This window comes from Melospiza georgiana, chromosome 21 (assembly GCF_028018845.1).
Source record: "Melospiza georgiana isolate bMelGeo1 chromosome 21, bMelGeo1.pri, whole genome shotgun sequence".
In the NCBI taxonomy this organism is placed as follows: Eukaryota; Metazoa; Chordata; class Aves; order Passeriformes; family Passerellidae; genus Melospiza; species Melospiza georgiana.
In genome coordinates, this window is record NC_080450.1 from 9,496,363 (window position 1) to 9,516,202 (window position 19,840).

The window sequence follows — 19,840 nt, forward strand, 5'->3', positions numbered from 1 at the left end:
CTTCCTCAGGATTTTTCCTGCTGAAGCTGAGAAGTTTCAGCCACAAAATGTAAACAATGGTTATCTGCTGCTGTGGAATGCCACAGGTGGACCCATGATTGGTCTCCTGTGGATGTTTGGATTTACTGACCACTCACGGCAGAGCTGGCTCTCGCTCTCTGTCGAGACACAGACCTTTGTTATTCATTCTTTTCTATTCTTAGCTTAGCTAGCCTTCTGAGAACTTTTCCTTCTATTCCTTTTAGTACAGTCATAATGTTATATCATAAAATAATAAATCAAGCCTTCTGATCATGGAATCAACATTCTCGCCTCTCTCTCATTGTGACCACGGTCACAGCCGAGGGCTCCTGAGAGGCTCCCAGAGGGACAGAGACAGCACTCCCTGAAAGCACAGCCCTGGCCACGCTCACCTTGCACACAGCTGTCTGCAGGATGGCGTCGAAGCCGCCCTCGGGGGCGTCCAGGTTGCCCGAGATGCGCTCCTTGCTCAGCTCCTGGCTGAAGTGGTTGATGTTGCTGGTCAGGCGGATGACGTTCTTGAAGGAGAAGGGCGAGTCGGCGTTGTGCCAGGGCTCACGCAGCCTAGGACAGATGGAACCAGGGCTCCCGTGTGGGCCAGGAGCCAAGGGATGCTGGGTGCAGGGAGAGGAAAGGTGGGGAGAGTCCCTCAAGGGAAACCATGGAGCTGAGCAGCTCAGCCACCAGCACTGAGAGGGAGAAGGGATGAGGGCAGAGGTAGAGGACATAAGAAGGGCAGTCTGTTGTGGCAGAGCAGGGAAGGTGTGAAAGCACAGGATGACACTGCTGTCGTTTTCACAGTGCTGCAGCAAGCCCTGAGGGATGGGGAGATCAGGGAGGACACCAGCAGAGAAGGTTGAGAGATGGATGGAGGCTCTTGCACTGCTCAGTGAAAGCCACAGAGAAACAGAAGGCACCTTCCACTGCCTCTACTCCCACCTCACGGACCCACGGGGCTCACTCACTTTTCAGGTCTCATGTCTGTCTGAGGGGATGAGACTTTGTCCACAAACTTGCCAAATCCAATGGTGTAATTGGAAGTCAGGGCTTGCAGGAAGTCCGCTGGGAGGAGAGGAAAGGAAAGGGGACACACATAAATAAAGAGATGCCTGTGGGCTCCCTGCTCCAGGGAAAGAAGTCCTTTTGTGGGCATCTTCTCTGCTGGTGGGTTCTTAGGTAAGATTCCCAAACTGTCATCTTTTAGGATCTTTGGGCTTTTATAGGGCAGAAACCTAGACCTCCCTTTGGAGCCCCAAAACTGGAGCTCCTGCAGTAGCACCCAGCAGGTTCAGGATGCCAGAGGCCCTTCACAGAGCAGCTCTGAGGGGCACCAGCTGGGCTGGAAGGGCAGAGCATGTGAGGATCCCTGCAGGACCAGAGAGACATCCCCGCACAGGGCTGCAGAGAGATAATGAGAAGCTCTAATTAAAACAGACCCCTCTCAGGCCATTGGCAGCTGCATCCCTCTCTCTGGTGCTGGCAGAGGACTCGCAGCCACAGGCAGGAACAAACTGCACTGAGCAGGCTCCCCTCTCCTCCCAGCTCTGCCCTCACCTAGGTTATGCCCCATGCTTTTGAGGTTGTCCAGATCATCAGACATGGAGTAGGAGAAGTCCATGAGGATGTAGAGATCCACAGGGCTCTCCTTGGGCTGGAAGACATCCATGTAGAAGCTCATCTCCTCGCCAGCGCGCAGCCGCATGTGCATGGCCTGGGGGGACACCTGGGTCCTCTGCAGGGACATGTTGATGCTGGAATTCTGTGAAGGAGAGTGACATGGAGGGGATGGACTCCATTGTCGGAACTCAGCACATCCCTCCGGGTGTCCAGAGTTGCCGAGGACCCCACTGGGGGGCTTGGAGACCCTGGCATGCAACCCAGAACACCTGTGGGTTTGATTGTGACCCGTGGAACAAATTACCAGCTTTGTATGAGGACCTGAAAGTCACAGAAGTTTAAATAGTATAATAATAAAATTATCACTGGGTGAAAATGTAGATTTTAGGATTTTTTGTATGGGGGTTTTGGGGACAAGATGGAGGAACTTGGGCGTGTCCAGCCTTTCTTCTTCTTCTTCTTGGTCTCCATCTTCTGTTGTGATGGTGGCACTTTGGGATTGGTTTAGAGTAGAAGCTCACTGTCTAACATAGGTGATAGGTATTGGAAAGTAATTGTAAATATGTTATACATAGTTTGTAGTATAAATAGACAACACCACCTCAGGGGTGGTCAGAGTGCCTGTGGCTGCCCTGCTGAGGAGATCTCGGCTGGGCAGAAAGAAAATTTTATAGATAAGAATTAATAAACAATTTTAAGACCAAAAACTGAAGAGCTCTGATTCGTTCTTTGGATGCACGGGCCAAAACAGAGACCTTTCTCACACCTTGGGGCAGCAATTAACAACCAAAACCTGAGACTCCATCTCCAGCATGGTGCAACAAGGAGGAGACAGGGAGCAGGGAGATGTGTGGGAAATACAAAGGTACGGATGAGCACATCCCCCTCCTTCATGCACTGTCCAACAGCCTCCCCCACAGCCACTCGTGTCCAGCCAGGCACCTCCTCCACAGGGATGTGAGCATTTTGCTCACATCTGCTTTGTCTGCCAGGGCACCCCAGCCTGGATCAGGGCCAGCAGCCCACAGGTCCACCAGCTGGCCAAGGCATTGCTTTTGAGTAGACCCTACATAAATAGCGATCTGGGCTTTGTATTCTGCCTGCTGAGGAGCCTAGGGAAGGCTGAAGGAGCCCTGAGGAGAGGCTGAGCACGGGCTGTGTCCCCAGCACGCACCTTCAGTGTCCTCATCTCCCCCTGGCTGTACACGATGCTGGCCTCGCCGCAGCCCGAGCGCAGCAGGTTCTCCCGCAGGTCACAGCGCGGCTCCTCGAAGCTCTGCCAGGGAGCAAGAGCAGCATCAGAGCCACAGAAACCACCAGAGCCACTGGGAAAGGGGGAAATACACAGGGCAGGAAGCAGGGTCCTGTGCCTAGAGCATTGTGAGCCTTTGAGAGCAGGAGAGATGGGTTCTGTGAGAGATGTTCTCACACAGAACCACCAGCTGAAATGTGACCACCAGTGAGCCACTGGGTTGTGTGAGATAAATCTCTCCCTCCATCCCTTGCACACACTGTTTCTGGTGCATTGTCATTTTCTGATAAACCCTTGTATTGCTGCAATTCTGCCCTGGACTTCTGTTGCAGACATGTTTTATGAAAAACCTTTTCCTTAGGATTTTTCCTCTTGAGAAGCTGAGAGGCCTCAGGAACAAAATGTAAACATTGATTATCTGCTGCTGTGGAATGCAACAGGTGCATCTTTGTTTGGCCCGTGTTGGATGTTTGTAATTAATGGCCAATCACAGGCTCGGACAGAGAGTTTGAGACAGCTGCCTTTGTTATCATTCCTTCCTATTATTTTCTTAGCTAGCCTTCTGATGAAATCCTTTCTTCTATTCTTTTAGTATAGTTTTAATGTTATATATATAATAAAATAATAAATCAAACCTTCTGAAACACGGAGTCAGATCCTCATCTCTTCCCTCAGCCTGAGACCCCTGTGAACACTGTCACAGGCTCCCTTCCCTCCCCATAAGGAAATCCACATTGCAGCCTTTCCCATGCAGAAGAGAAGCTGGGCCCTGCCCCTGTGTGCCTGTCCCAGTGAGGGTGGTGGGATCCCCCCTGGGCAGGGTGGCAGAGGAGCCCCGGGCTGCCCTGCAGGCTCTCACCTCGTCGGTGCAGAAGGAGCAGTCCTTGTCCACGCGGATGCACTCGGTGCAGCTCTTGGCCCGGGACAGCACACAGCGATTGTCTGCCAGGAAAGATCAGGGCATCAGGGGTGGGGAGAACAAAGGCAGCCGTGGGAGAAAGGCTGATCCCATGGAAAAATGGAGGTTCTGCCTGGTTTGTGGAAAGTGGCTGCAAAACGGCAGCGGGGTAGCATGGGAGGGTCCCCAAAACTGGGGAGATGGAAAACAGCAGGAAAAGCCCACAGCAGGTGCTCTCCACATGAAGACTGGTGTTTCTGGGGGCAGGACAGGTACACACAGTCCCCAAGGGAGGTGGCAGACTGGGCTAGCATGGCTCCACTCACTTTTGCTCCATTGACAGACGCTGGTGGTGCAGAGCAGGGACAGGAGGAGCAGCCTGGCACACGCCCAGGGCAGCACATTCATCCTCTTCCTCCTGAAATAAAGGGATTGCTGCATTGCAGAGAGCCAAGGGGTGGAAATGGACCTGGATATGACCAGGGCAGTTCCACAGAGCCCCTTCCCAGCCCTGCCAGGGTGGGACAGCCCTCACATCCCCAGCTGGAAACAACTGCTGAGCTCTGCAGGGCAGGGCACAAAAGCAAAGCCAAGGATGGCTTGTGCTCTGCTCAGGCAGCTGCAAAAGGCTCAAAATCCCCAGCAATGCCACCCCTGTGCCTGGAGTTGGGGTGCACAGCTCAACATCAGGGGTTGGTGCAGGCAGCTGGAGCACAGGAGGCCCCAGACAGAGCCCAGCACCCTCCACACGTGTGAGCAGAGCCAAGACATTGCTTTTCCTGGCAGGTTAGGGAAACAAAACAAAACAAAAAAAAGGGAAACAAAGCAACTGTCCATATCTTTCCCCAAAAGCAACACTGACCCCTCCCTTCAGCTATTTCCTATCACACTAAGAGTTTCCAGGATGGTCAAACCAACAATAAAGAGAGGGTGAGGTCTTGGGAAATGCCAAGCTTGGAGCTTTGGAGTCGTTGAATGAATCTGTGGTTTTGAGAGCCTGGCAGATCCCCTTTGTCCTGCCCAGGGCAGCAGGACCCCTTGATGGACACAGAGGTCAAATCCTAAACAGAGTGAACCATTCTCCCTGCACCACACGTGACTGAGAAAACTCAGTGCCATCCAGAAGTCAGCACTTGGATGTGGTAAACAGAAGGCACAAAGCTGGAACTCAAATTCTGCAGCTGCTGTGCCAGAGGCTCGTCCTCACCCCCAGCAGGGCAAGCGAGACCAGTCAAGGGAAAAACAACAGTGTAAAGATATCATTAAAAAAAAGAGTAAAGATATCATTAAAGCATCTCCTCCCTGGTAGATGCAATTGTGAAATATGAAATCTGAATTAATTGTCTTATAGCTTCTTGCTGTGCCAGCCCTGACTCTAAAGTGAAAAGAATGTGAAAACCACTTAAAGCAGAGAAAGGAAACAGGAAGAGTTGTTGCGTGCAGAAACGATGCCCAAGCTCCCCGAGGGACACCCGGCACACAGAGCAGTCACAGAGACTCAGCCACTCACAGCATCCCTGGGAAAGCCCTGCAGGGAAACCCAGCCTGGTCTCAGCAGCAGCAGAGCACACCTGGCCTCTGCAGCCAGGGGAACACCTCGAGTGCAGCAATTGCTGTGACACAGGGCTCAACCAAGCCAGCCCTGACAGCACAGGGCCCCGCTCCTGCCCCCGCTTGGCTCCGTGTGAGAGCCACTGGCAGGACCCTGGTCCATCCTGGCAGCTGTGCCCAGAGGGATTCACCACAGCCATCAATGCCCAGTGGCTCAAAGAGACACACAGGAGCCTCAGGGCAGCGTCTCTGCAGGGAAACCCCGGGGAGCTTTGGGGTGCAGGGAACCCCGGGGAGCTTTGCTGTTCCTCAGGACCTGTGGCCAATGCGCTCTTCTGCCAATGAGCTGCTTTTCTCATGGGTAAAGGTACCAGCTTGTAGATTTCTGTTTCTCCTGGCTGATTTATGACCAGAGATAGCTCAGGGACGCCACTTGTCGGTTTCTCGGCTGTTTAGGTGGCCTGGAAAGGCCCAGAGTGGCCTTGGACAGCCCGGCACTTCAAAGGACGAGTAGAGACTTCTGATCTTTTCTCGGTCTCGGTGTTTATTAATTGTTTATCTAAAAGATTTTCTTTCAGCCCGACAGAGGTCTGCACAGCAGCCAGCCATGGGCACACTGCGAGCCCCCGGGGCGGTCACCTATCTTTATACCCGAAGTTACGTATACAATATTTATAATTTTTCCCCAATACCTTCTACCCTTATTAACCAGTGCACTTTTAGTAATGACCAATCCCAAAGTGCCACCATCACCACAGAAGATGGAGGCCAAGAAGAAGAAGAAGAAGGACAGGACACACCCCAATTCCTCCATCTTACTTCTCCAGACCCCCCTGTACAGAAATCCCAAACTCTGTGTTTCACTCTCTAATTAACTTATCCCTCCACCATTCACCCAGTGAAATCCTCCCATCCTCATACAGGTGTCGTCTCCCGTGTAGGGTCAAAGTCCAGCCACCAGACACTTCTGGCAACATTCCAGGACTCCCGAGCCCCCCAAGGGTGGTCTCGGCCACTCTGCACCTCCACCCTGAGGTGCTGAGATCCCACAGTACCAGCTGAGCAAGGGAACTCCTGTGCTCCCTCTGTGCCACACTGGCAGCCAGGCCATGTCCCCAGTTGGGCCCGTGGCAGGTTTGGGGGGTCCCTGTCCCCCCAAGCCCCGTGGCAGTGCTGGCTCTGGGGCCAGCATTGCTCACCCAGGACATACCTGTGGCCTCCTTCAGGGAGAGTCCTCACAGCAGCACTCACTGGCAAATATTGTGTCCTTTGCTACCAACACAGGAAGATTTTGAAGCCAGGAAAATCCCTTTTTCCCTTGCTCTGCTCCATCCCTGGACAGTGCTATGGAGATGTGGGGAGGTGCCAGTAAAGGTGGGATGAAAGGGCAGGGAAGGAATCCCCATTTGAAAAGTTGAAAACATCACCTGAGCCCCCAGCAAATCCCACCTCCCACCATGGCAGGGGCCACAAGGAAAGGACTGAGTATGGAACCAGACCCAGCTCACAAGCTCCTAATGCCTCTTCCCTTAATCACCAGTTACGAAAAAGCCACCAAGGAGCGGATGGACACACCCTGGGCCCCGGGCTCATAAACTGCCATCACGTCTTTTCAAGTGCTGAGATAAAAGGCCATAAAATCCTGCTCAATATCAACGTTCTGCTGCCCCGTGAGCCACCAGCCTTCAAGGATTTGCTGGGCAGATGCCAGCCTGCTGGGTGCTGGTGGCACAGAGCACGGCCACTGAGGAATGCAGCTGCAATATTCCTGCAAAAATATGGGAGTGGCCACCCCTTGCTTTCAGAAGTGTCCTCTGGAAGGGAAAATGCCACTTCCACTTCAGGAAAGCTGCAGGATTTGGTTGGGTTTTCATGACAACAACGACAACAAAAAATAAATGCGTTCAGTTGTTCAAAAACGAGGAGAAAGAGCAGCTCCTGGCTGCACATGAACTTCCTACCATTTCCCAGACTTGCTCCAGCATTTCCTCCTGGTCTCCTCTTGCTCCCCCAGCCTTTGCCCTGCCCCTCAGCACAGCCAACAATCCTGCTCCAGGAATATGCCAAGAGCCCCTGAGTCTGGAGAGGCTGAGGCTAGGTACCCCATCCCCAAAGACCCAGGCAATGCTCCAAACAAACAGCCCAGGGGATCAGGGACACAGCTCCTGTTCTCTCCCCGGCACATGTGGTGGCAGAGAACTGCTGGGACCATGCTCCAAAACTTGGAAATTATCAAGCCAGACTCCCCCAAACCACCAAAAACTCGACCCACAAATCAAATAATTGTTTGCCTCCCCCATCCATTCCTCCTCCTTCCCCACAGGTGCAATGGGACAGAGGACAGGGATGGAATGGCAGATGGGGGAGCAAGGAGCAGGTTGTGATGAGCCACAGAGCAGCAGCAGGAGCCTGGTCCCAGCTGCCACATGGGGGACACGGGAGAGGGAAAGGGAGGGAGATGCCCAAGCAAGGAGTTCCCGAGCACAGCCTTTCCTCTCTTGGGTGGGAATTGCTCTTTTCATGGCTGCAGCCACGGGGGCTGTGCAGGGCACTGACCCTGGTCCATGGCATCAAGGACCATCCACATGTCCGTGTGTGCTGAGGCTGGGCAGGGCAGCCACAGCCCGGGGGATCAGGGACACAGCTCCTGTTCTGTCCTCTGCACACGTGGTGGCACAGAGCTGCTGGGACCATGCTCCAAAACTTGGAAATTATCAAGCCAGGCTCCCCAAAACCATCAAAAACTCGACCCACAAATCAAATCGTCTCTTACACACAAAATCCTCCTGGTCCTGTTTTGTTTGCTTTCCCCATCCATTCCCCCTCCTTCCCCAGGCGTGCTCCTGCAGCTGGGACGCTCCATGTGAGTGTCTCCATTTGTTGTTTTCAGCTCCCATTTGAGTCCCAGACCCCAGGCATGGCCCCAGCACCCTCCAGCCAGGGACAAACACAGCAGGACCCAGCCCTGGCACCCACATGGAGCTGCTGGGAGCTGTTTGTGCCAGCACCCCCGTGCTGTGAAGGGCTGGAGGCTTGGTTCCATCTCCTCTGCTGCCCCCCGGGCTCGGGCAGGGGGGAATCCCAAAAAGCAGAGGCAGGAATGGCAGGACCCTGCCTGGGGTCTGCCCAAATCCCAGCCCCTGAACCCCCTGCTCCCTCCATGTGCTCTTCCTGCCACTTTCTCTGCTCCTTTGGCCCCTCAGGACACTTTTCCCTCGTTCCCCTGCGTGGCTGCTCCTCGTCCCCCTTTCCCCCAGCTCACCCACGCCTGTCAGCCCCTCACACCAACCCTCCTGTCCCGTTCCCCGCTCCCTGTCCGTGTCAGAGCCACCGATTTGCAAACACCCCAACACCTGCAGTTCAGCAAAGCCCACCCTGAACCCCCCACTCTCTCCTGGCCTTTTCCTCCGGGATCGCCCTTCCTTGCAGGGGCAGCCACCAGCTCTGGGACACAGCCCCGGTGGGCTCCGGGGGTGGGAGGCACCCGCAGCCCGGCCGGCCTTGCACAGTTCCACCCGTGAGAGCTTTCCCTGGGGCCGGCTCCGAGGGGCCTCAGCCTTTCCCCTGGAACCGAGGGGCAGGGCAGCCCCCGGAGCTCCATCAGCGTCCCCAGAGGGCTCTGCCGGCCGGCCCAGCCCGGACCCCCACCCGAACCCCCGCGCACACGAACCCGGAGCCGAGCGGCCCCCGAGCCCTGCCCGGATCCGGGGCTGCCTTTCCTGCCCGCCCAGAGGCACCGGACGGGACAAACAGAGGGCTCCGTGTCCTGCCCACCTGCCCGAGCATTAATGCACTGCCCGCTTCGTCAACGCAGCCAAGTTCGAGCGAGCTGGACGCTGCAGAGCGCAAATGAATTAATTCCACAAACCTCATTAGCGCCGGGTCTGACTCAGAGTCCAAATCTCTGCCGCAGCCCGAGTAGCAGCACCGCGCACCGAGCCAAGAAACTCTCCCGAAGGCAGAGGGGGAACGCGCTGCTCCGCTGCTGCCGCTTGATTTCCAGCTTTGGGCTTTTCTTTCCTTTTTATTTATTTTTTTTTTTTTAATTCTCTTTCTCCCTCCTCTCTGTTTTGTGTCCCCTTTCTCTTTCCGGTTAAACGTCAGGTCCCGGTGCGGCGGGGAGCGCAGCGCGCCCGCGATCCCTCATAACTCCCCGCGGCCCCTCAGCCAAAAATCCGCTTTGTTCTCGCTGCCGCCTCGCCCTCCCGAGGGGCTGCCAGGGCAAATGAGCTCGGAGCCCAGGTGAGGAGAAGTTTTATCTCGGCGGGAGGGAGGAGGGGGTGCCCGTGACGCAGGGCTGGCATTCCCGGCTCCCTGCACACCTGGCCGGGCGGGCACAGCCTCCGGACCCTCCCACAGGAACGGCGCTGGGAAAGGGCGGCGGGACGGGAGCCCCGAGGGGCTGCTCGGCTTCATCTGCTGCCCGGGGCAGAGCTGAGGAGCTCCCCGGCCTCCCGAGGCAGGGGTTTCTCCTCCCGGTTTCCCTCTGGCACGACTGGGAGGTGTCACCCTCGGAGCTCAGGAATTCCTTGCTGGAATGTCAGGGAAATTCCTGCCCCGACAATCGGCAGATGCCGAGCCCGGGCTCGGTGCTTTGGGCGCAGGGAGGATGGATCGGCACCCTGCTTCATCCAGGGGGTGGTCACTGCAGAGCACTCCTCACCTGCAGAGAATCTGCCTCAAGACTGTGGCACCACGAATGTTCCCATCCATACCTGCATCCCACCATGGTCCAGGGCTGCCACGAGCAGCAATCCCGCAGCTGAGTCCAGTCCTTCTGCTGAGCTGGATCCAAAATCCCTTCCCCAGTCCAAAGAACAGCAGAGGAGGGTTTAGAGTTCAGGTGAGGCTGTTTTTCTGTCCACACCACCCATTTGCCTTAGAGCTTGGGGTTGGTCACAGCTCAGAACCACTCGTGCTCTCCACAGAGCACAGCACACACGTTCTGGAGTAGATGCAATGGCACAGGCTGGATTTGGCTCCCTGATGGATCCTCACAAGGAAAACTGCATCCCCCGAGCTTCAACACAAACAATAGCAACAGCCAGATGGAAAATGGCACATTTCCTGCCTGACTATGGGCAGGGCAGTTTTGCCCTCCTCGCTCAATGTGGCATTACGTTCTGCTCTCCAGAACTGATAGAAAGGTGAGGAGCACGATTCCTTTGACTACAAGAAATTAGGAAGCTCAAGTTAACATGTGCAAAACTGCCTTAGCCCCAGGATAAAGGAGGATGTGTTTGAGCCACAAAAAACTACAGCAAATGGGAAACAGGCAGGGGTGCAGGGGAAGATGGCCCGGGCAGTTTAAATCTGGCATTTCTGAGTTTCCCAACACATAACTTGGCAACCCCAGTCCTTTTGGAGATGTGATTTCCTAGAGTTAAAATAAGGTTCTGAAAATGAGGGAGGTTTGCTGTTGGTTTTTTAAAAAACGTATGAAGACAGCGACTGCAACATGAGAGCTGTGACATGAGACAAAATAAAGGCAGAGCGGGAGCAGGCTGTGAGTGCTGATGCTTGAGCTGCTGCTGAAGAGCAGATCATTCCCCTGGAGGGGCTGAAGACAGAGGGTCCTGCTCTGCCTCAGGAGCCACATCTGCAACAGATGTTGGACATTGCAGATGAATTAAAACTGGGCTTCAGTTCCCAGGGTGGGAGAGGAGTTTGTGCTGGTGCTCACAGACCTGTGTGGTCACCAGCAGCTCCCACTGCTGCAGTTTTCCTCTTTGAGGTAAGCAATGCTGCCACTGCATTGAAAAAGCCAATTTAGGCTGCAAGAAGCGTTGTGGTAAAAATCCCAGTTAATTCAGTGATGGGTCCCTAACAGGAATCCTGAAGCCAACCAGAAAAGCTCATGAGAACCCAGCTTGCACCACAGTGCTTGGTGTCCTGACTTTCTGGGTGTCCTCCTTTCTCCACCTGAGATGGAGAATGTTTATTGTCTAAAAAAAAAAAAAAAAAAAAGGTTGTTGAATTGTTTAATGAGTTATCTTTCAGTCTTTCAGGCAACTTCTCCAAATTACTTCCACCAGGGAAGAACACTGGGTGAATTCAAGTTCTTGCCTTGGTTCCACACCTTGCTGTCCCTGCCTGCTGGATCAGGCTTTTGTCACACAAATTTGCTGCTTTTAAGAACAGGGGACAGGGATTTCAGAGGCAGGGTGAGCAGATTTCAGTGCAGATGGCTCCACCACAGCTCACAGCCACATCTGTGGTGAATCTCACATTCATAAATCAGTGGATTTCTGTGGTGGCAACATGGCCTAGAAATTTTTGCCCTAGGAGGAAAAACATGTAGTTTTATAGCTCACATGAAATTATTGCTCTCTCTGCTGGCTACCAGTCCGAGTGCCAATTCCTGATAATTACAAGTGATTTCAGGGTTAATTATTGTCTTTTTTTTTTTTTTTAATGCCATGCCAGCTTGCAACAGAGCCTTTCTTCTTTCTGTCCTGCCACCACAGCATGCCTGGAGACAGCTTTGGGGCTTTCTCTAGGTCTTTATTGTGCAGTTACAGCCAAAATCCTGCTGGCTGGAACACATTCATCTCCTTTTTAAATTCTGTAACAACACACATTACTAAAAGAAAAATGAACACTTAATCCCATCACTGCACTGTACACTGTAGTGACAATATCCTGCCATGTGGCCCAAATAAAAGGAATGTGTAATAATGTATTATTAATGTACATAATTTATTGCACTAAATGGTGCTTAATATAATTCCCTGTTCAATTCAAAGTGCCAGATGAAATCCTGCCATATTTTCTCCCTCAGCCTTTCCCCCAAGGCAGCATTAACTACTCGTGCCCCCTGTTTTCCTGTAGATGTTCCTCGTCGTGAACATGTTCCTAAAGGAAAATCTCTCTGCTGAACATCCTTGATTAAAATTTCCCTCTGGGACAGACTGGCAGCAAGAGGGAAGTGGGGCACAGAAACAACACCAGAGGAAAACATCAGTGAAGGATCAGCCTGGGGCACTCCTGTCACCCATCTGGGGACAGCAGGGCCATCCACCAGCACCTCGCCCAGCTGCCAGGGGCTGAGCACACACCCATGTCTTTATGCAAAAGCACAAAACCTTTCCCTGTGGAACCCCAGAGCTCTGCTGTTTACCAGCAGCACAGAGCAAATAAACACAGAGCAAATATTGGAAGTCATTGGTGTCCGTGGGTCTCGCTTGGAGCAAAAGGAAGGAAATGGGATATAAACAGAGAACAGCAGTGCAGGGAAGGCTCAGAGGTGGAAATCTGCCCTGTAAAAGCCATGCAGGAATGTGCTGAGGCAAACGCTGCCCCCAAAGGGAAGAGGAGACTTTGGTGGAACTTTGTTGCCCTTTCAGGGGGTCTTGAGCCTCCACAGCAATTTATTTACCTGAACATTTAACATTAGAGAGTCTTGGGGAGCCCTGCTGAGGAGATCTGTGTTTATCACTCCCTCTCTGGAGATATTCCAGAGCTGTCTGGACACAACCCTGTGCCAGCTGCTCCAGGAAAAACTGCCTGAGCAGGGAGCTTGGGCCACTGCAGCCCTTCCAGCCTCACCCACCCTGTGATTCCCTGCAGGTACCAACTCTGGGCTTTCCCTGCTCACACCATTCCCCAGGAATGAGCAGCCCATACCCTTTGATGACTCTCTGGGCACATTACAAAGCCCATCTGTTTGAGGGGTTTCACAGGAGCTGATTTCTCCCCTGCCACAGAGAAGGGCTGGAAAGGAGCTTGTGCAGGTGTTGGCTGCAGCCATCACCTCCCTCACTGCTGGAGCTGTCATCAGCAAAGCCTTGGCATGGCCCAAAGCCTTGGCAAGGAGGGCTCTTTCTTTTCATTTTTTGTTCATCTCAGTGCACAGCTCCCCTAAAGCAGACAGTGCAGCAGCAATCCAAGTCAAACATTGCTTCAGGTGCTCCCATTGCACGGTTTGAGGTGGGGCTGGCAAGGGCTGCCCTCCCCACCTGCTCCCTCAACCCAGCAGCACCCAGGGAGACAGAAAATAAAAGCGAGTCCCGAACACACAAAATCCCTTCCCACACCAGCATCAAAGCAGGGCAGGTCTCTAAAGCACAACAAGCAAATGGGAGAGAAAATCAACACCTCGGGGCATGGAGGTGGAAGAAAAGACTTCAGAAGGGAGAGGGAGAGCAGAACCAACTCTGCCAAGGATGAGTTCATTACTGCAGCTCCCCTGCCTCTGCTGGGGCAGAGACACAGACCTGAACGTGGAGTTTCAGCTGAGACAAAGCTCCTCGAGCTATGAGACACCCCTGCTTAGGAAGGAGATAGGCAGAGAGAAGCCCTGTGGTGTTCAAGGAGCAGAGACTAATTTTTGGACTAAGGAATGATGAAAAACTCTGGTTTTACTCTCCTGGGTATGGTCAGCATCCCTTTGGAAGGAGAGGTCAGAACGAGTACCTGCAGCTCTCAGAGCCACCAGTGCAGCCTGAGCAGTCACTGCTGCAGCAGCATAAGGAATTTACCTCAGTGCCAGCTCTGGGTTTGCCTCAGGGCACACTGGGCACAGCTGCAGTGCTCCAGGGCTGTTTGGGCACTGACACACTCTGCAGGGCTCACACAGCCAGAGCTCCAAAGCAAACCAGTCCAAGCTCCTGTCTGGGGTTTCAGGCCAGGAAGGATCCTCCTCGCTCAGGACATCTCCCCTGTGCCTGAGGTTCCCTCCAGCTCCTCTGGGGCACTGACTGACCACAGCCCAGGGCAAGCCATCAACCTGGCCAGTGCCATTTTCAGAGCTGGGAAAAAGGCATTTCCCTCAGAACTGCAGTTTCCAACCTGAGGATCCATCTATTTATTACCTCTGAGTTATTGGCTGCAAGTTTGTTATGGAGGGGTTGGCATTCTCACTTCAGCTTTTTTGGGGGAAGAAAACCAAACCTAAATCAAGCCTGTTTCAAGCTGCTTTCTCCACTGCAGACAGCAAACACTGGCTCCTGGGAGCTCAGAGGGAACTGCCAGGGAACAGCCCAGTCCTGCAGGTCTCTTGTAGCAGCTGTTACTGCAGGAGTCTGGAAGCTGCTGCTCCAGGGGTCCTGGATGCACAGATGCCTTTTTTTTTTTTTAAGCTTGAATGACCACCAAGACAGTGTTTAACATGTTGTAAAATTATCTGTCTACAAGCAGGATATCAACCTATTATTTCTACCTTAAGTCTCCATAAATGCAAAGTCTTGATCAGGACTGACACAAGCTACAGAATAAAAAAAAAAAAAAAAGAAAAAGCAATCTCAAACCACTGAATTCTCAGAAACTTACACTTCTGTTGATCTGGCAACCTATCTGAATCTCTCCTATCACTACTTTGTACATTAGGACAAAGAGGCTCTGGGTAGAAATTTAACTCTGAAGAAATGCAGACACATCAATGACACCAGGGGCTTTTTAAAAAGACTTTTCAAATTTTATTCAACAAAATTTTCAACTGAAAATACTTTTTCACAACAGTGGAGCAAGCAGTAACTGCCATGTGTGCATTCACAGAACATCACGAGCTAAAACAAAGATGGACAATGTCACAAACAGGGTCAGACACTCTGCTCTGCTTCTGTCCAACCTCACTCCGTGGCAATGGAAGTGTTTCTGCACAGGTCTGAGCTCACAAATCAAACCTCTACAGCTTGAGGGTTCTGCATAGAAATCTCCATCCCTGTGAGATGGTAACAGGATGTCCCAGCACAGTTTCCTCAAGAGTTCCACAGTTTCACACGTGGTCACAAAGATCTACACAGAGAGCACAGGGTACAGGTGTCAGTGCTGGAACAAGGAGTGAGCCTACACTCACTGATGGAGTTTGCTTCAAGTCTCTGCTACACATCTGGACGTGGACACTGAGTGGTTTTCTCTGCTTCAACTCCCTCAGAGCTGAGCTGGCTCTGGAGGGAGGCACCTACACAGGCTGCAGGCAGCCCTGGAGCACCACCCTGCACACACAGGGGTAACACTGACAGTCTTTCACTGCTTGCCCTTTTCATTTATTTTCTTTTTTCCCCCCTAAAACAAACTTGCAGGTAGGTAAGACCTCAATGCAGCAATTAATAAGCAAACTTTTACAAGCTGACTCCAGATGCCACCTTCCTCCAGCACAACACAGGCAGCCTGGGTCTTCCCCCAGCAAGCAAAGGCAGAGGCATGGTGGGCACAGGTCCATTCCTGTGGGCACACAGCTGGCATCCTGCTCTGCCCCCAGCCTTCCAAAGGGGAACTGTGAGCTGCTTCAAAGAATCTTGTCATCTTTTACCAAAGGAGAAATCCACCCCTCAGTGGATTCAGTGACAAGTCCAAGACTCCAGGCCCAGCACAGCAGTCACTGCTTGGCCTTTTTTACAATGGTGCCCACAGCTGAGATCACCGTGGTTTTGGAGCCACTGGCACTGGTGGTCACTGTGACAACCCCTGGCAGGGTGGCAGTGGTGGTGAGGATGGTGGGCTGAGCTATCGTTGTCACGGGGATGGCAGAGTCCCACTTGCTCTTCCTCTTCTGGGCATCTGGGGATTTGATTAAAGCAAGCACACAAGGATTAGCCATACATTAGAGGTCACCAATCCCCTCTTAACACCCTGTCTTGTCAACCCTCAATATCCCACTGCCTGACTAGACAGCTTCCCCTCACACTAATTTCAGGATACACTGGCAGTAAGTAGTGAGGAGGAAAAGCAACTTTTCTCTTGGGCTATCAGGAGTCAGAGCAGACCTCCAGACCTGAACTCCAGCAAAAGGGGAGACAGGATCACTCCCTGCCCCAAAGCAGATTGAATTTCAACAGAGCACATGAATCCCACTTGCTCAGCTACAGGCACTGGAGACCCCCATCAGCCTCCAATGGTTTTTGCCCCTCCCCTCAGTTTCCAAGGCAGGAGAATGATTTCCAGGGTTTCCAAATCTCAAAATCTATCAGTCCCAGGAATACAACCACAGACAGCAGCAGGCTTCTTGACCCACTAATAAGTCTCTCCACCATCCCACCTGGCCATTCCACTCGAGAAGCACAGCCATGGACTACAGGGACTAGAGGAGAGCTAGTCCAACATCCCTCAGCAGAAGCACTCCCCTGCCTTATCTACAGGATCACTAAGGAGCCTTCAGGCTTCAGGAGGCACTAATCCCAGCATTACTGCAGCTTAAGGGGTACATTCACAGCTATTCTTTACCTCCCACAGTGGTGCTGGATGTTGTGGTGGTTGTGGAAGCAGCACTTGTTGTTGTGCCCTTTTTAGTGCCAGTCACAAACTCAATCTGGGAAGGGAGAGACACACGGGAGAAAGAGGAGAAGATTAAAAAATGAAGGGTTAAGAGTACACAGCCTGTTTTTAACCCACAGCACCTCTCTAAGTTTTTTTAAAACAGCTTTAGTGTGATGTAAGACATTGCATTGGCCTCTGAGCTGCTCATCATGTGGAAGGAAGACACAGACCTCAGGCCATGAGAATTAAGGATTAATTAAGCTGCAATCCAGCTCCTAAGCCTAATACAATGAAAATGTGTTTATCTACTGATACAAGCACAAGATTTGATACAGCTCAGACAGGACAGATCCTGGTCATTTAACTCTGTATTTATGCAGTTAGAAGCTCATATTCATTTTCCTTTAAAGAACATGCAAGGCAAGTGCCTGCTTGTAGAATTTATTGTGGCTGCACCACAGCAGGAACCCTGGCAACCAGAGCTCCAACAGCACTGCAGCCTCAGAACTGCAGATCTGGGCAAGGGCACGATCAGATACCTGGGTTACTGTGCAAAAAACCAAAACAAGCAGCAAGACACAGCATGCACTGCACAAAAAACCCTCCATGGACTGGAGATGGAAGGAGCCTTCTGCAGCTTAGGTGGCAAATCTCTAATACTAGACACGTTCTAATGCCAGCCACTGGCTCAAAGGAAACACAGGATAGGAATGAAATCTCTTTTAAAGCCTCTCTGTGTTCTTTTTGGGGCATATCTAAGAATAACTGGGCTTGTCACAAAATGCACAAAGTTAAAACAGGCTCAGTTTTTCTGGAAATTGGATGCAATAAGTTAATATCACAGAGAACAGAAAGCAGGTATTGTGTCACACTGAGACATGGTGAAGAAATTAGGCTTTAACTAGGCTAGGCACCAGGGAAAATGCCATAAATTAAGGAAAAAGCTGTTCTTTATTCATTATCTTGCCTGTATCTGACTTACTGAATGCCATTTTTAGAGTTCTAGTTTAAAAATACTGACAACACAGCAGGAAATCCAGTGGAGTAAACAACCTATAAATGGACCTATAAGGAAGGGCAAATAACTTGGAAAAGAAATGCAAGAATAAAGGAGAGATCTAGGATAAAACAAGCAGTTTTAACATAGAAATAGCAAAGCAATGGAATGAAATCCAGCAGGGAAAGGAACAAGAGACCTGCACCTGCATTTCTTTAGGTTTTGAGCAGGTACCTTTGTGCGCTCCTTCTTGGCCTTCTCCAGTTTGTCCATCTCGATCTTCTGGGCTTTAGCTGAGAAAGAGCAGAAGATTTGAAGCACTAAGAACAGCAAAATTCAGCAGTTCTCATTCACACACTTCCCATGATAAAAAAAAAATAGATTCAAATTCTATATAGAAAAATTAAACTGCCACGAAAGCAACTGCTGCTTTTTAATCAAAGCACTGCAGCACTAATTTAGTCATTTGAGAGATGAAAACATTGCAGAACCAATTTAAAAAGCCTTTCCAAACTGATGAAGCATCAATAACATTCAGGCACATCCAACCAGAATGGAGTCATTAAAGAGCAGCATGTGATGACTTCTCATTTATACATAAAGTGAAGACTTCAGTGCAGTTAATTAAGTACAAAACACAAAGAGCTAAGCTAGGACAAAAAAGAGACTTCCTGGAATTACCTAGTGCCTCGTAATATGAATCCTCTGACCAGCCATGAGGATCAAACATGTCCTGAAAAAAAGAAATAAACCAGATTAGGGCTCTTCCCACAGAACCACAAAACCCAGGGCAAAAATGCTTGAAGTATTTCTGTTCTCTGATGATAATCAGAGGTGACAATGAGAATCATCACTGGTTTCTTCCTGTATCCCAGTGACACAAAGGTCCCATCAGACCTTCTTTTATGGGACCATGTTCTGTTGTGAATGAAGAAACAGCTTTGAAGCAAAAAGGATGCTGGGGTAAGTCATGCATTTTTCTGTTACTCAGCTTCTTTCCCCCCTCAAGGAGTTCTATTCAGGGCTCCACACTTCAGCAGCTTTTGTGCAGAATCATTGTAGTAAAGGTTGAGGCACTGGGGCTCAGTGCTACACAGGAATGTTCACATCACTGCAGAGGCTCAGATTGAGGTTGCATTACAAGACCTCTAAGCAAGCAGGCTCAAGAAAGCCTGAGGTGAGATTTCACATCTCTGTGTTACCTTTACCCACTCCTTCTCCAGTCAAAACACTGCCCCTCACCTTTGGATAATTTGTACCAAGTTCATCAATGGAACAAAACTGGATCAGCTTTTCATAGATGCTGCAAAGGAAAAGCAAGAGGTCAGAACAGAACCAGGGAGCAGAAGGGAACAGAAGTGTTTCAGATGTGCCAACAGAGGGAGGTTGTCACCTCTTCACACCACAAAGTGAAATGAGAAGCTGGGAAGCTACACCTGCTATGATGGATGTGGCACCCCATTATCCACAGTATTTCCTACTCCCCAAAACATCTCCCAGCTCCCACAACAGTCACATCTTCTAAAGTAGACTTAAAGTAGACACATTTTAAATGTGAAGTCACATCTTCACATTTAAAATCTAACCAACACACCAACTCCAGCTGCTGCTTTACCAAACACAAAGAAGAGTTTTACTGTTTCAGTCACAAAATTCAGAAAGACAATTTGTAAGCAGTAATGCTTCCTGATCAGGATCCTTCTGCAACAACTCCAACAAAGAGGGAAATTCTTCAAATTAGCTCAGTGGTGCTGTGGTCACAATGAAAAGATGGTGGCTCACCTGGGATTGCGAAATTCCTTTTTCCTCTGGATGATGTAGTTCATGTCCATTCCCTCTTTCACTTTCCTCTCATACAGCTTTTGAATTTTATCCTACAGGAGAAAGATTATAGGGTGAGCCAGGATGAAAAGGAGCAGCACAGCAGCTGACTCCTGTACTTGTGGAAAGAAGCCAACTGAACCAGTGACCTCTTTAGCCAGAGCTAGGATTTACACCAGGGCCAGGCTACTCAAGAGACATTTCCTCCCTGAATGTCTGAAGTACCTTCATGAACTGTCTGACTGGTAAAGGAATTCTCTTTGCACTTACTGAAGGCTTCAGTGATTAAAGATCTGCACACAAGGCACAGACTCCTCCTTCCCAGGCTGCTGTTTCCCTTCACAGCCAGGACATAGAAAAGCCAATTCTGAAATCCAGAGGTTCCCCCACAACTCACAGCAACCACCACCACCCACCTGCAGCCTCAGGTGAGCACCTGAGACACAGCAGCTGGGCTACACTGCCCACAGGGCAAAGCTCCTGCTCA

At 51.2% G+C, this 19,840-nt stretch overlaps 2 protein-coding genes across 3 annotated transcripts in view; both read right to left on the reverse strand.

The window, feature by feature from the left end:
- ITGB4 (integrin subunit beta 4) overlaps positions 1 to 9,288 on the reverse strand; it is a 33,804-nt gene extending 24,516 nt beyond the window's left edge. The window contains exons 1-7 of the mRNA XM_058038872.1: positions 9,208 to 9,288; positions 4,115 to 4,206; positions 3,750 to 3,832; positions 2,813 to 2,914; positions 1,576 to 1,780; positions 987 to 1,083; positions 414 to 585 (exon numbers count right to left, since the gene is read on the reverse strand). Of these exons, the coding sequence (XP_057894855.1) occupies positions 414 to 585; positions 987 to 1,083; positions 1,576 to 1,780; positions 2,813 to 2,914; positions 3,750 to 3,832; positions 4,115 to 4,206; positions 9,208 to 9,212 (756 nt within the window). The 5' untranslated portion in view covers positions 9,213 to 9,288. The remainder of the gene's footprint in view (positions 1 to 413; positions 586 to 986; positions 1,084 to 1,575; positions 1,781 to 2,812; positions 2,915 to 3,749; positions 3,833 to 4,114; positions 4,207 to 9,207) is intronic.
- Positions 9,289 to 14,756: 5,468 nt separating this feature from the next.
- Positions 14,757 to 19,840, reverse strand: part of SAP30BP (SAP30 binding protein) — a 29,422-nt gene continuing 24,338 nt past the window's right edge. For both annotated transcript variants that reach the window (XM_058038627.1, XM_058038626.1), the window contains 6 exons: positions 19,315 to 19,406; positions 18,775 to 18,835; positions 18,214 to 18,265; positions 17,767 to 17,825; positions 16,503 to 16,587; positions 14,757 to 15,839 (listed from right to left, as the gene is read on the reverse strand). In XM_058038627.1, the coding sequence (XP_057894610.1) occupies positions 15,658 to 15,839; positions 16,503 to 16,587; positions 17,767 to 17,825; positions 18,214 to 18,265; positions 18,775 to 18,835; positions 19,315 to 19,406 (531 nt within the window). In that variant the 3' untranslated portion in view covers positions 14,757 to 15,657. The remainder of the gene's footprint in view (positions 15,840 to 16,502; positions 16,588 to 17,766; positions 17,826 to 18,213; positions 18,266 to 18,774; positions 18,836 to 19,314; positions 19,407 to 19,840) is intronic.